A 16204-nucleotide genomic window follows, 5' to 3' on the forward strand; every position below is an offset into this window, starting at 1 on the left:
AGAGCAAAAGGTTTGAGTGGTGCTTGGGTTTTTTGTTTTTTGTTTGCTTTGGACTTTATTCCTGAGACAAATGAGTATATTTTCCTTCTCAGAACATCCATACATCTATCTTCAATATCTGAATGGATAGATAGTATGATAACTAGATACCTCTTTAGGTATGGAAATTATTATGTAACACAAAATGCTAATAAAAGCTCTTGGTTAGGGATACTTGAATTCAATAAAGAAGATTGTTCTTTTTAAAAGAATTGTTTGGCTCAATTAAACTTAAGGGCTGTTTTAGATGACAAAGAGATGGGAAATATGATCTCTATTAGTCCTAGTATTAGATCCCTCCTTGAGCTCACTACTGATACTTCTATCTGCTATGATGATTTGAAGCATACAGGTTGAAATGTTTTGAAGGAGCTTCAATCATTTCTTCAGAGTTTTAAAGCATTTTGGATGTGACCCTAATGGTGCCACGTAATAGAAGAAAAAACAAAAATAACTGATGCTGTCTTGCATACGTTGACACCCACAGAGGATGCTCCAGTAAATATTACTTTACCCTATATTGGTATCTGCCCCATTACAATTGCTACAATAATGCAGTCTGAGGACACATGAGAGTAGGATACATCAATGGTGGCATCCCCTGCACAGTGTTAACATGATCTGCATAGGTATCAGCTAGAAGATATGCAAATTGTGCAGTTATTCTTGCACTTGTCTGGAGCCACCTGATATAACAAAAAGTATCCAGCAGAATAACAGCGAAATCCATATATTACAGAAAGCAGAACTGGAGAAACTGATGGTCCATGAATATAGTAATTCAAGTTAAAATAGATGTCTATACTGCAATGGTACCCAATACTAAAGTTGGAAGATAACATTTAATAAAAAATAAGAACGCATATATATTGTACCCTTTTAAAAGAGTTATTTAAGAATGAAGTTTAGAAATTGAAAGGCAACAGAGAATTTAGACAGAGAAAACTCTTTCGGCTGAAATTCTCAACAGGACACAGAAGATTTTAGAGACCATCCACCACAAATAAAACATTACATGTACAAATAGGGTTGCTTTAAGTGATATTTTAAATATTACATTTAAATGAACCTACATATGACCGAGGTTTAACTTAGCCTATTGTGCAGTATGAAGTATCATCTGGATTACAAAGGGCCTGTTGAGACAACATGCTAAACCATGGTTAGGCCTTTTGTAGCAAATGGTTAGTGAGCATGTTTAAACCATGGTTATGTAGCCACCATGGTTAGGAATGGTTCACATGACATCCTAAGTCAAGGTTCACATGGCACGCTAAGCCATAATATTTAGTTCAAATGTCATCTGAACAGGGTCAAAGACAAATAACTGAAAGAGCCAACCTAGGTTACATTCCCTATCCCTTATTACCATAGTCTTCCATTAATTAGTGTTTACATCTTTGTTTAATTCCAGAGCACCAAACAACAGAGGTTGTTCCACAACTACTGCTGAAATGCAGTACCTCTCCTGCATAAATACTAATTATTGTATTTCTTCTTGCTCCAATGAATTAAAGAAAAAAATGTTTTCACCTGAACCACATTAAAAGGTTCCCTTTATGCCTATTGTAGTGTATTGGCCCTGCTGGCTTGCCATACAAGGAAGTGCTTGAGTCAGGTCTCAGGCACTGTGCTTTCAATTTCCTGTACAGCTTTGTCTGCAGGAGTATTTTTATGAGCTCTTCCCAGTAAGCTTTATTTATTAAAGTTGATGTTTTGCATCCTCTGTATGGTCTCAGTGCCATAGTGCTACAGTGGTAGAATGCCACCCTTCATATATGCTACTGTTCTAAAAAAAATGAAATGTCAAATAATGTTAAATAAGCAGGCAGCTAAACAGCTTTGTTTCTTATATGCTAATTTCCTTTCAGTTATGTAATTACAGTGAAAGTAATTTAAAATTATAATCTAAACATAGCTTCAGATCTTTCAAAATTATATGGTTCACAAGCATGATGGGCATTCAATCTGGTATTCCCCATATTGACATATATTACTCATTAGGATTCAAAACATGTTCCAGTTGATTAAATGGAATGGTGAAGGATAAGTACAATGACACTACTACAATTTGTTTAAGCAGCATTGCTAAATCCAATCAAATTCAAACTGGCTCCATCCAGAAAGGTCTGTTACGAGTAATAACACTCCAAATTCATACAAATCACCATTAAACACTTATGAGACCTAAACATTCCTTAACAGAAACACATTCATACTTCAATAGCAACTTACTTAAGTTGCTATTAAGTATTAGAATGCTAGAAAATTTACAGTAAGAAAGAATTATAGAATCCGAGGTCATGGCTAGACGAGGGGGTTGTACGGTGACAATCTCCTGATTTTATGATCATGAGATCGTCACCCTCATCTACATGTGGCACACAACACTGCAGCCACCATTTTGAATTTAGTTTTCTTATAGGAACAGAAGTGCACGAGCGCGCCACTAAAATCCTAAGTTGTTGGGGTTGTTGTTGTTTTTTTAAAAAAACACCTCACGCTCCCTCCACCCCACTCCTGATGGGCACAGAGCTCCTGAGGAGCTCTGTGCCCCATGCCTGGCCCCAGCTCCTCGTGGTTACTCGTGAGGAGCCAGGACAACCCACAATGCCCAGCCACACTTTCTGTGGACTCGGGATCATCCCAAGACCGTGTAAAATGCGGGGGGAGGACCTGCCAATATCCCGGGGCAAGGTAGGGATCATCCCTCCCTGCTCCCGGGATGCCCTGTGCGTCATGTGGATGCACAGGGATGATCCTGGGGCGATCCCCAGGATATTGGCTGGTCTAGCTATGCCCCTAGAGTGAGAAAACAGACCTACGTTCCAAGTGTGGTGAAAGTGGTTTGTACACCCATTCTCTTTCTTGTAAACAAATACCTTGGAATATAACATGTGAGTTCAAACCGCAGTCTGCCCAACTTCAGCCTTCAAATTAGAAGTGACCTCTCACAATCTAGTATATTAGTCCATCTTAAGGAACGGGGCACAGTTCAATGATAGAGCATATGCTTTGCAGGCAAAAGGTCCGAGGTTTAAGCCCTGGCATCATTGGTTCAAAGGATCAGGTAGCCCTGCCTGACATCTTGGAGAGTCAGTGCCAAAGAGTAGACAATGCTGAACGAGATGGACTGAAGATCTGCTTCATTGTCAGGGTTTCTCTTATGAATTGACTATATTTTCTAAATGCGTCTGAGTCAGGATATCCCACTCCTCAATGCCTCCTAGGAATCTTAAACTATAAACTCAAGTACCATGGGGACACTTTAATTAACAATCTGAAATATAATTTATTTAAATAGGAAAGATTTTAGCTTCTGCTTAACTCTCCCACTGAATGCAACAGGACTTCAAAATGTTTAACTATGGTTGGATTGTGCCCTATTTGTGCAACTTTGTGCCAGTATTTCATGACTAAAACCCTGTGTGGCTTGTTCGAAGATATGAGGCATAGTCATTCAGCTAAAGCAAAATAAAACAAAATACTAGCTCTCTAATTGTTCATATAACATCAAGCTGAATTGATTGCAGCTACCTGGGTAAGCAGCTCTATTTAGAATCATGGAACTAGATGGGGCCAGAAAGTCATCATGTCCCAAAGAAGCATCCTCATTTACTCAGTGCTGCCAATCCTGGCCTTTGCTTACTCTGTGGCAGCAGGCTGGCATGCCAATAGCCTTCTTGATCTGCCTTGTTTGCCTCAGAGTTCCATGACAGCACTGATGATTAAAAAGTGCCTGGACGAGGACAAAGAGAATGAGGAATCAATGGGTAGAATCCAACCGTGCCGTTGCACTAAAGGGAATGGCCGGTAGCACAATGGAAACCAGAAACTAGCCAAAACTAGAATTTCTGAAACTGAACAAGTCAGCAAAGTTTGCAGAAAGGAGCTCTACTGACCTGTCCCATTCCAGAAGTACTAATTAGACCTATTTTCTGGGGTTGCTGTAGCAAGCACTAGCCTCAAACTGCACTAGCAGTCTTTCCTGCTAGCGCAACCTGATGATGGCCAGCAGTGGATATTGCCCGTGGCATATCTTGATCTTACCTGATTATAACCCTGTACTGGAGGGTGCATATCTTTGGAAATTGAGCTTGAATAAAGGAAGTGGTATTACATAATGATATAATCCAGTGCCCCCCACAGAGCCAGTGTGCTTTGGTGGTTAGAGTTCTAGAATTGGTGTTGGGAGATCTGGGTTTAAATCCTTGCTTAGCTATGTAACAATGCATGACGAGTGTAACAAAATCAAAAGTATTATTTGTGGGAGAATTTTCAGCACTGCTTAGCTGGGGTGTGTGGGGAGAGAATTGGACCCACCATCACATAAGTGTTGTGAGAACAAACCTTTATATTAGACAGTTGCAAGCTAATTCAGGAGGCCAGGTAACTACTTGGTGAAGACCCACAATCCCCATTACTCCTTCTTTCTCTGTTACTCCCATTAAGGGATAGTTCCTTGTACCTTGGCATCAATGGTGGTGGCTTCTCTCATGCAACAGTGCTGCTGGAAGGCAGGGAGCAGTACACCTTGCCCAGAACAAGCTACCCCTTGCTTCCTTCTTCAACGATGCTAAATGCTTTTGAATATAGCTGGTTGCACTGGTAAGGGAAGGAGACTGGCCATGGGTTTACATGCCCCACAGCAGTCTGGAAGAATGTGCTTTTACCTCCTGCTTATCTACATAGCCCCACTCTTTGCTACAAAGACTATCAATCTCTTGGTTATGCTGGAGTGCATGACTAAGTATAATCCTTTCTTTAGCATACCTGACAGCATATCTGTCAGGTATGCTTTAGGGTGGATTCCTACATTGAGCAGGGGTTGGACTCGATGGCCTTATAGGCCCCTTCCAACTCTGCTATTCTATGATTCTATGTATTTATATAAGAATTTCTGTCCTACTTTTCTAATGCATATGCACTCTTTGGAGTGGCTAACAATAATTAAAACCACACACTCATTTTGAGAGTACTCTTATTTGTAACTGTTTGTTAATGTAAAAGAAGTGCACAGAATTTGGCCATAGAAGACAGGGAAGTTACCAAATCAGATAGTTGCACAAAGACTTTGAGTGCAGTAAATAACTTTTCGTCAAGCAACATAAATGTGAAGCTATACTATCTATTCCAGTTGAATAATACATTCTCTGTCAATTATTCCAAATTACTGTATGTCTTACATACTCAGATATGGGCATTTAAAATGTACAGACACTTTTGCATTGCCTCTATTCCCTTTTAATCTATATATTCACTTGTTCGTAAGCAACCTTCCCTTTTTGTCGTAAGCATTATAAATGTATGGCTTCCTGCATTTACACTGTCATTTCCTAAGCTAGTGATTTTAGCAGATGTGCTCATTTGTTTCCTAAAATCATCTAAACTGAAACAAAACCATGGACATAGAAAGAGAGAAAGGAAGGAAGGAAGGAAGGAAGGAATAAAGGAAGTTATTTTTTATATAAAACATGGGGTTTTGATGTTCTTAAAATGAGATTTGAAAGGTAGATGATGCTTGGAAATTATGATGATAAGGATTTGGGTGTTTTGGTCTTTTTATGGTAATGCTGACAGTGAAAATGTGTACCAGGGCTCTTTTTTCTACTATAATGGATTGAGTCCTTTTCCACTAGGCCAGGGTACATATATGCACAGTTGTATATGTGCAGCCTACTGCTGTACACACGTATCTCTGGATTCAGACCAGTATGTCTTCTCTATAGGTGTCAGATCAATAACAAATATATGAACAAAAACTTCTCTCTATATGTCTATTTTTATACCACGCGGTGCTCTTCTTTTTTGATGAATGTATGTTAGTCATAAGTGTAAGCTATATTTTCTGAGGCATTTCGAATGCACTGAACAAAGGAGGGGATTTCCAGGTAATATGAAAAGTGGGAGAATAACCTCTGACCTGACATTACCAAAAATACAAATAAAAAAAGACACTAAGATGGAAACAAAATAGTGTCATGGATTTACATATGGGTTTTTTTGATGGAAACTAGGGCTGGGTTTTAGTTCAGAACTCACCATCTCAAATCCACTCCTTTTCATCCGCCTGCAGGACTTGAGGTAAGTACGTATACGCTTTCTGGCACGCTCTTGGTACTCAGGGAATTGTCGCCTGCATGAGTCAATGATAGCCTGGATCTTTTCTTTGGGCTGCTTAGAGATTGGAACCATTCGGTCCAAGTTTTCATCTACAAACAGCCTGACAAACATCTGTTGGCAAGAGGGAGACAGAGGAGAAGGATTTGGAGGGGTGCTCTCTTCTCTTTCTAAGCTTCCTGTCTCAGTTACAGATAGGAAGACATTTATTTTATTTTATTTTTTACACAGTGAAGAGCTTTGTAATGGAAAGCCAGAAATGTTAAGCAAACAAGGATTTTATTTTAGGATTGAAAAAAAAAGACAAGAAAAGATTAGACTGTAGTGTATAGAAATTTTGAGGGAAACAAAACACAGATTGTAAAACTAGGCACTGTATCAGGTCTGTTCTTAACAATGTGCTAGGATTGCTACATTGTTTTACTGAACTCAGTTTCCAACTCTTCCCTTGCTGTGAACTTTGTGTATGTGTGTTGTCATGCAAAATTATATAAATTTGGAAAACAACAGAAAATAGCTGACCACTGAAACAGTCTTCAGAAACTACCTGCAGATCATCTCTCCATTGGGCAAACATGCACATGCACGCGCATACACAGACACACACAGAGACACCCCCACACCCGAGATTTCTCTTACAGGTAAAGATGCCTTAAATGTCTAAATCTGATGAACCTGGTGGGTCTTTACAAGTGCTTAAACATGCTAGTGGCGGGGGGGGAGGCTGAGGGAGGAGGAAAGCCCCCCCCTTCCATAAATAAAATTAATGTACCTCTTTAATTGCAACATTTACCAATGAACAAAAACCCAAATCAAGAAATAAAATTCAGACAGGCATAATAAAGCATGATACAACTTACATTAAAAGCTTTCAGGCGCTCAGCTTCTACTCCATCCGACTCATTGGCCTTCTCCGCATCTTCATGGTCATCATGGTCATCCTCATCCTCCTCTCCCCGGTTCAGGGAAAGGTCTTCAGCGCCTCTGTCCATGCTTTCATTCTTGCCAGAATCATAGCTTGAATAGCTATGGGCAGGTGACTGGGAATAAAGGAAGCCATTTTGTAAAACAGGCCTGAAGAAAGCATCTGCTGCACCTCAATAAATCCTGGCTTTTAATTTTCATTGCATTAGCTGAAATGATGGTTGCTAAGGAACTCTTTTGCAGAGAACTTTTTATCAGCTAGTAGGAAAATGCACAATTTACATAGAAGTTAAATTTATAAATGCATACTTTAGGCATAACATTCACATCAGAAGATGTGAACAAGAGAGCTGGTTCAGTGGACAGAATGTTGATCTGAACCTACAAGAAGTGATTTAATGTTCCCGCTTTGCCATAGAATCAAAGTCCAGCCTTAGGCAAATTACTTAAGTTTCTTTAGTACCTGGGAATTCTTATGTTCTTATAGCCACGTATTCTTAAGGTTTGCCTCAAAAATATTCACAATCTATACAGGCATGTGCTCTGCATAACTGGTATTATATACCTGTGTTTCATGTTTAGGTTCAGGAACCTTAGTAACAAATTATATTGTAAGAAGTACCCTCCTGTTTCTATTTAGCTTTCCTTTTCTCTCTCACCCCCTCTCCTATATAGTGAAAATGAAATGTGCCTCAGATGTCTTCCCCTCAATTGCAATTTTCTCTAGATGACTGTAACTTTTAGAGGTATACTTCTTTTTTGTTTTCTGCATGGTTAAATATTTGTCATGTTGAGAATCTGCATTTTGTTCTTAATTAAGTGAAAAGAGGTTATAAGGAAATTCTGTAAAAAATAAATGTACTTCTAAAGACAAAAATGAACTATTCCTTATGCATATTAACTTCATACCTGTTAGGACACAATCTATTTAGGAGATGCCATGTTTTTCCAGAAAGCATCTTACATTGGGTTAGTTACAAAGGTGCCCTCCCACATCTGGAAGGTGTCTTTTGCTCACAGAAAGGCTGTTCTGCACTTCACATTACAGCACTGTGTGAAAAAGAAAAACTACGTCCAAAGATGTTCTTCCAGTTGAACAAGAGCTTGCACAATCTCTCATGCAAAATAAAGCATGAGAACTGTTCTAGAATGTACTTTCTATTTAGTATTGAATGAACGCTTGTACAAGCTCTTGTGCAAACATTTACAGAATAGCATTAGCAGCCTTTTCCTTCCACTCTTTGGATTCAACCCATCATCTAGGCACCATTTTGTATTGGAAAGGAATGTCTTTTATTAAGGAAATAACTTTTCATTGTGTAAATTTAGCCAACTATCTTGAAGAGAAAGATAAATTAAATGATTGCAGAAGCCATATTTGTATGATAATTACATTTCACAAGGTGATCTTTACTATACAGTATCCATACTTATTTAACGTTCTGTTATGCTTCATATAATTGCAGAGAAGAAGGGGGGAAATAACGAGATGAGACAAGTAAATAAGGTGTAAAAATCAGGCCACATTTATTAAACATCTGCAAAGGGAGACTGGGCAGGCCCTAATCTATGCTAGCAACTAGCTAGGCATTGTATTGGGCAAAGCATTCTATGTCTGATGAGTGGTGTCTGATGATCACCACCCCCAGGCCATGCCCATTTTGGGCAGAGTAGGCCTTCCTGTGTCACCACCCCCCACCCTGGGCCATGAAACACTGGGTGGAGTGAGGTGAGTTGGCCTCACAGGTAACCCTTATCCCCCTACTAGAGACACGAAACCCTCAGGGGAAGGCCTCAGGCATTACCTGTCACCAAACAACAGTGACACAGAACGATCATCATCCCTTTCCTCTAAGCATGCCCTCCCCAACCAGCCTACAGCAATGAGACCAAATTAGCCTACTGCCAAAGTATAACATTCTCCTAAGACACTCTCTCCCGATTTACAGTGTGAAGTAGGCAAAAAAGTCTATGACCAAAGATTCCTACTCGGTCCCCAAAAGGGTGACCAGATGTAACCCACACCACATACAAGGAGGGAGGGAGGGAGCCACGATTGTGAAAAGGCTGAAGGCTGGGTGCAGTCACCTAATATAGGCTGTGCCACCCCACCCAGCTGGTGGTGCCACTGGATCACCGCCAATGGCGATCATGCCTGTCTCATTTTCCCTCTCGCCCGCAACTGCCTCCCTGTGACCATGTGAACAGGACGTGGGGGAACAGCGTTTCTGGAAATAGTAAAATGCATTTCCCCCCATTTTAGTAAATTCACAGAGGGCTGCAAATATTAGAAGTTTTATTATCCAAAAAAACCTGCAAAAATGTAAGAAATCTCCCAAACAGTTTTCCTGCAAAGATTTTCATTTCACGTATCACAATTCACCATTTCCTCTCTAGTAGAATCAGTGACTGGATGGATAAATAACATATGATCATTTCAGTAGACAACTGCCCACTCAGAGCATCAAAAACATTGCAGCTACCAACACAATATAATCCCATAGGTTCCCCCTAACTTTGGAAGTTTTTAGACAGCCTGCCATCCTTTCTGCATATTTTGCAAGGCAAATCAGAACAATACAAAATACAAAAAGCAATTCTATCAGTGTAGCTAAAAGATATGTATATGTACCAACAACACACATATTTAGAGACCATGCAAAGAGGGCAACCTTGAAACTCCAGCATGGGTGATTTGCAGTGACTCACAACCAAGCTGTCAGCGATCTGCATTGTAGATCAGTGTGATTGGAAATGCAACATCCCTAGAAGACTGCTCTCCCCATTGAAGTTAACATGGGTTTCTCAAACTATACTACTCCTTTGTTAGGGGTATGATTCACTCCTCTTCCCATGTCTTCCTGCTCAGTGGGCAAGAGCAGGAGGCAGAGGAACAGATAAAGTAGTGAAAAACCAAAAAGGCACGGAGCACTTGGCACCTGGAAGTGAAGAGCATGCAAATGCTCAGAATGACCTGGGTACACATGGGTAGGAGAAAACCAGACGAGAAAGCAATTAACTGCACTTCAGTTCTTGTTTATTAGTTCTTTGTTATGGTTGCTTTCTCCTTCTCTTTGTTCTCACTTCTGAACTTTGACCGTTTATTATTAATGTATCTTTTCTATATCTTTCTCTTCATAAGCAGGAGAAAGTGAATTATGCAGAATCGGGATAACAGCAGGCATTTCTTCTAGTTTTGTTTACACAAAAACATGTGTAGATACAGGGAGCAAGGGAGAATGTGAGGTTTTATTTAATTACTTACTTCCTTACAATGCAATCCTCTACATATCTCACTCAGAAGGAAGCAACAGGAAGCCCTGGTTAGTTGTAGGGGGATAAATCATGTGTCGTCATTCCCCCACCATGATGGCCTTTTTAAAAAAAGTAGCTACAGGGGGCATCACAAAAGGGAGGTGGCTATCTGCAGTATCATATGTAAAGAGTTTTTAAAAACTATTAGGATGAATATGTGGTAGGGTGGGCAACTGCAGGAAGTTCAGGGGGCTTTTTTGTTCTCCTGACAGCTCCCCCATGTGTAAATTTAAAAAGAGAGAGAGAGAGAGAGAGAGAGAGAGAGAGAGAGAGAGAGTCCATAATGGCTATGGAGCACTAAAAGGGTTAAAAAAAAAATAGCTTGTTTGCAATAGCTTGTTTTGATGCCAGGTGAAGACCTTTTTATTTTCCCAGTATTTTAACATTTTATCATCTTAGTCTTTTAACATTCGTGTTTTAAATCTGTATTTTAAATCTGTATTTTAAATCTTTGTATTGCTGCTTGGTTTTATTCTGTTTGTAGTTTTACATTGAACTTTTATATTGTGTTTTTATATTATGGTTTAAGTTTTATATTTTAAATTGTACTTATGGTTTTGATTTTTGTGAACTGCCCAGAGAGCTTTGGCTATTGGGCAGTATAGAAATGCAATAATAAATAAATAAATAAATAAATCTATTGATGCCTTCCCCATCACCACCACCAAATTCAGGGGTCAGTGGTGTGTGCATGTGGTCTGTGCATTGGCTACCTCTGATATATGGGATATATAGGCCGACGGACCATAGAGTCACAAAGAAAAAACTTGCCGAGCCCTGAACATTGTGAAGAGTGGAAGCCTCGTGCACTTTCCCACCCGCTGTGTCTCCCTCCTTCCCGCCATGGCATAGGGGGACGTTAAGAGGCAAAGGGACGGCAGGGGGCGCCAACAGGCAAAGGGACGGAAGGGGGGCGCTCGAGGTGGTCTCTCCAGAAGGTCCTAAAACCCAGGGACTGAGCAGGAAAGAGCGGCAAATTCAGCTGCTCTCCCCACACCGCTCCTGCTCAGGAAGGACTTTCTCACTCATGCAGCCGCTCTCTCCTCCTATCTCAAGCCCACAGCGGCCCCACCAGAAGTAGGGGGTGGGGGAAGCGCCCACAGGAGGCAGCAGAGCAGGAACAGCGGCAAATTCAGCTGCTCTGCCCACTCTTCTCCTGCCTAGGAGGGCCCAGGGCTTCTTTCCTGCTGGAGCCACCGCCACCTGCTCGCTCGCTCCCTCCCTCCCTTGGCCAGAGCTGCTCCCTCCTACAAGCTGCCCCAGCAGACCTTTCGCGATAGTTGCCGCACAAGGCGGGAGCAGCAGCCCTGTGGCGGAGAGGAAGGAGCACGCGGAGGATGGAGGGAGGCAGAGCAGCTACCAAGAACAGCAACTGGCCAGCTGGGTGGGGAGCAGGACTGCTTGTGCTGCTTCAAGGAGAGAGAGAGAGAGAGAGATGCTGTATGTCTCTGTGTGTGCTCCCACCCCCCAAAAAAATCTGGACTACAACAGGATTGGGAGAGAAAAGAAAAGGGGGAGGGAGAGAGAATTGCAATTCCCCAGGTCCTTCCTGGCTAAAGAAGATTCAGCAGCACCTTTTTTTAGAATGCTTGCTGAAACAATTCCTATCTGCCCTTGCTTATTTCAGGGTGTCCAACCCCCTTTTTTCAAGCGTTCTTTTGGTAAACAAGGTATTTGTGTATCTTGTGTCACCATAAAAACAGAACTGCAGCACAATCCTAAGTATGTCTACTCAGAAGTAAGCCCCACTGAGATCAATAGAACTTACTCTGAGGTAAATGTGCATAGGAGTCAGCCTGAAAATGAAGAGAGGGTGAAGAAAAGACAGGAGAAAGTGAATTGTAGAAATAGAATAGCAAGGTAACTGTGGGATATTTAACCATATTTAAAGACAATAAGTACAGTAAAATTAGTGCCCCTCTACTTCAGTCCCAACCAGGTTTTCCATAGGAAAACTCTGTACCAGGTGGCAGATAATTATTTTAAAATTTTAATTAAAATACATTATCCTTTCCTATAACAAAATGGTGCTTACTCCTAAGTAAGTGTGTTCCACTGAAGAAGGAAATCCTATTTGATTCCTGTATTCATGCTAGTGTGACATGATAAGTTAAAGGCACAATTTTATGCATGTTTAGACAGAAAAAAGTCCTTCAACTGCTAGAATCCCCTCTAAATGGGAAGCACCTGCCTCAAGCTTGCCGAGGGAGGGAGGGAAAAGAGAGCGAATGCCTCTGTTTGCAGCCAGCGTGGCGGGGCACACCAACTGGATATTGAATAAAGTATTCAATTAATTGTTACTGTTTTGAATTTTATTGTTATTATCTTCCTTAGTGGGTCATTGTAAACCGCTATTCTGAATAATGATTTTTGAAGTGTAGGGTAGGGGGCGCTGGGCATGAGTTTGTGGAACCAAGGGGGCGGTTACTTGAAAAAGTTTGGGAACTACTGATCTAGAGGCAAAAGTTTTCCCTTGTGCTTTTAAAAGTTTGAAGGAATTTCTGGAAAGATAGTTGTAATGTGTTCTTTTTTGTGGTTACATATTTATGCTGTTGTTTCTTTGCATATATCTATTATAGGTATAAATCAGATTCAGATGTTAAGTGCACTAGGGAAGAGGTGGCAAATCGAATGTAAAAATGATGTGATTTGTAATCATTTGGAAAGAGACCTTGGGAGGTAACTCTCTGAAAATATCAGTTTATTGGGCTTCAGCAATGTAAAAAGCAAATGTGTTGTTATGAAAATTAGGAACTAGACTAAAAATAAAATAGCAAATTTCATTACATCGCTATAGAAATGTGTGATGTATCCACATTTAGAACGCCATGTGTTACTCTGGTTACCCCCAAATCAAAACAAATATTCTAGAGCTAGGAACAGTACAGAAAAATACAACTAAAATGGCTTAGTGGCTGGAACACCAGCTGCTTTGTGAACATGTTTGCAAAAATATTATCTAGAAATATTATAAATGAATATAAATAAATAAAATCTCCTGGTATTATTATTAGTGATTATTATTATTATTAGTTGTTGTTGGTGGTGATTATTTATGTTCAAGCACACAGAGACACAAACAAGATTATAACATTTAAAACATATAATAAATATATATATAAAATGGTCACACAGTACAAAATAATCATAATTATCCTGTTTCGTTGGTCCCTGGCTGACAGCTAGTTGGCCACTGTATGAACAGAGTGCTGGATTAGATGGACCCTCAGTGTGATCCAGCACTGCACTTATGTTCATATAATAATAAAAACAACCCTTAAAACAGTACCCAAATTAAAAGTAGACTATTGTAAATTAACAGACTAAAATCACACATATTAAAATCATGCTGAAATAAAAATGTCTTTAACAGATGTCTCAACAATGAAAAGAGAAGAGGCCAAGCAGATTTCCATGAGGAAATCTTGATTCAAGTTTCGTACCACCACTGAAAAGGCCCTGTTTCACACACTGCACTGTCTGTTCTCATACAAGGGAGGCACTTAAGAGCAGGGCCTCTCATACAGATCTTAAATGATGGGCAAACTCATGTGGGAGCAAATAGTTCCAGAGGTATCCTATCCTCAGCTGTTTCATCTGAATGAAGAGAAATTTAAGAAGTTGCAGCTTTTTAGTTTAGGAAAGTTGATACTATGGTGTGTGTACCATGATAGAGGTTAATACAAGAATGGGATGAAGAAAGTGCATGGAAAGAAATTGCTCTTTGTACATTTGGGCTCAGGGTCATCCAATGAAATGGATTGCCAGCCAGTAGTAAATTTTTAAAAAAGTATTTCTTCACACAATGCATCATTTGCTTATGGGAATTCATTGCCACAAGCTGGAGCTGGTGGTTAGGACTTAGAGGACTTTAAAAAGAGTTTTGACAAATCCATGGATAGTTTTATCAATGGCAATTGGCTACAATAAGTAAAAACGGAATGGCCATTGTAGGAATTATAATGAAATGAAGAGGAGTGAGCAGGAATGGGATATTGGCCTGTGCAGTGAGCTCTGTTCCCCAATATTCACTCTTGTAAAGCAACATGTACAACTTTTGGATTAAATCTTGCTCCCCATCTCACCTTTTGTTTTGAAAATTCGGCTATGCTGCTCTGCATAGCAAGTTAAATGAAAAATTAACCAAGAGACAAGGATCCTTCCTGCACCTTCAATTCAGTGCCCAGAAGCAAACTATTGTTTTAACTGAACCTGGGTCCAGTCTCTGAACCAACTTTTGTTCTTTTTTATGCAAATCCGATACCTACCTTGGAGGTCAGGCAGTCAATATTCATTCTTTCTGCTTTGATATCCCTCAAGTTTGTGTAGCTTACCTCTGAGAATAAACCCAGTGTCTGATTGATTCTGAACACTGTTCCTGTTGACTCTTTCCTAGCATGATTCTGTTTTGGGGCCTATCCCGTGATTTCAGGCCAGAGTCACCCTACTTTCCTGATATTTGCCCAAGTTATTTTCATTTTTTAAATCTGGAAATAAGCTGAGAAACCAGAGGGTAGTCTGTGGGCAGAGCATTTTCTCTCTCTCTAATTTTTGGCAACCAGCCAGGAAGTAAAGTCCTTTGGGTTCCCCTTTCTTTGATCATGGGCCTGTCTTCGCTGCTCCTTCCCCCTCAAACCCCATGGTATCGCTGCGGGATGCAGGTGGGAAATCCCCATGCCAGGAGGGAGCAAGGGATTTCCCGGCAGTTATCTGGGTGGTGGAGCCTGCCCCCCCTTCTTCCCAGCTTCCGGCAGCCAATCACAAGTCTCCATCTACCCAGGAATGCCCCTGGTGACCTCGCTTCTTCAGGAAAAGTAAGGGTGAGTCCTCAACTTTTCCAGTGTGCAGCTTAGGGGAAAAGCCCTGCGATGGCTGCAAATCTTTATAACAAATGTGCACTTGTGTCTTTTTGTGACTAAAAAGCTGTAAAAATAAAGTTCATGTTTTTGGATTCTGAAAGAATGCGTAAGCTAATTCCTCCGTCTAAGCAGTAGATATTCCCCATTAAGTAAGAGCATAGGGCACAGTAAGAAGGAAATTATGTTATGCCCAGTTCCTCTCTCAGCTCCATTTTCAAAATGGCAGCTGGCTGCCCTGGGTTGTCGGTGCTGTAAATCTACTTATTGGAGCCACAGAGTTGCATTTAAAGTGAATTTCCCCTCTTTCCACTTTAAAATCCAAGTGGTGGTTTTGCTGAGATATCAGCAGCAGGCGCCCATGGTGGCAGCCACCCTAGGTTCAATCCAAGGGCTTGGGTGGATGGGTGGGAGTGGAGAGCCAAGATGCTTAATTTAGTGGCCTCCCTAAGAACAGGGATTGCATGGTCCTGGACCTGAGATTCAAAGTCTGTACTGCTTTTGGAATGCCCCTGATTTGTGTTTATTTCAATCTGTGGATTTGAAGCACAGATTGAGCTCTCATAGTAGACTGCACTGCCTCACAATGGTAAAGGGATTTAGATTAGATGGTCTTTTGGACAATTCCATCTGTATAATCCTGTGTAAACAGGATCCATTGACACAAAAGACATAATTTCTTTAATAACATTTCGATATACACCACTGCCAAAATATATGTCGCAGGGAGGAAAAATGCATATGAAACACCTTATAATGAAATGCTTTTACGCAAAATAATTTGCTGATAAGGTCCAGAATGTACTTTGTTCCAGCTGAGAGAAATTTTAAAAAGTATTACTAAAAACACACACCACAGCATATTAATATAAATCACAATAACCTGAAAATATGTCCCTTTATTTTTCTAGAAATGCCTGGTAATGTCATTTTTGTGCCTTCTCGTTATT

General features: G+C 40.4%; 1 protein-coding gene across 1 annotated transcript in view; it reads right to left on the reverse strand.

Annotated features, from left to right (window-relative positions):
* Positions 1-16204, reverse strand: part of NOL4 (nucleolar protein 4) — a 122396-nt gene that overhangs the window by 22075 nt on the left and 84117 nt on the right. The window contains exons 6-7 of the mRNA XM_063130703.1: positions 7020-7199; positions 6082-6273 (exon numbers count right to left, since the gene is read on the reverse strand). Of these exons, the coding sequence (XP_062986773.1) occupies positions 6082-6273; positions 7020-7199 (372 nt within the window). The remainder of the gene's footprint in view (positions 1-6081; positions 6274-7019; positions 7200-16204) is intronic.

Source organism: Elgaria multicarinata, chromosome 7 (genome assembly GCF_023053635.1).
Source record: "Elgaria multicarinata webbii isolate HBS135686 ecotype San Diego chromosome 7, rElgMul1.1.pri, whole genome shotgun sequence".
Classification (NCBI taxonomy): domain Eukaryota; kingdom Metazoa; phylum Chordata; class Lepidosauria; order Squamata; family Anguidae; genus Elgaria; species Elgaria multicarinata.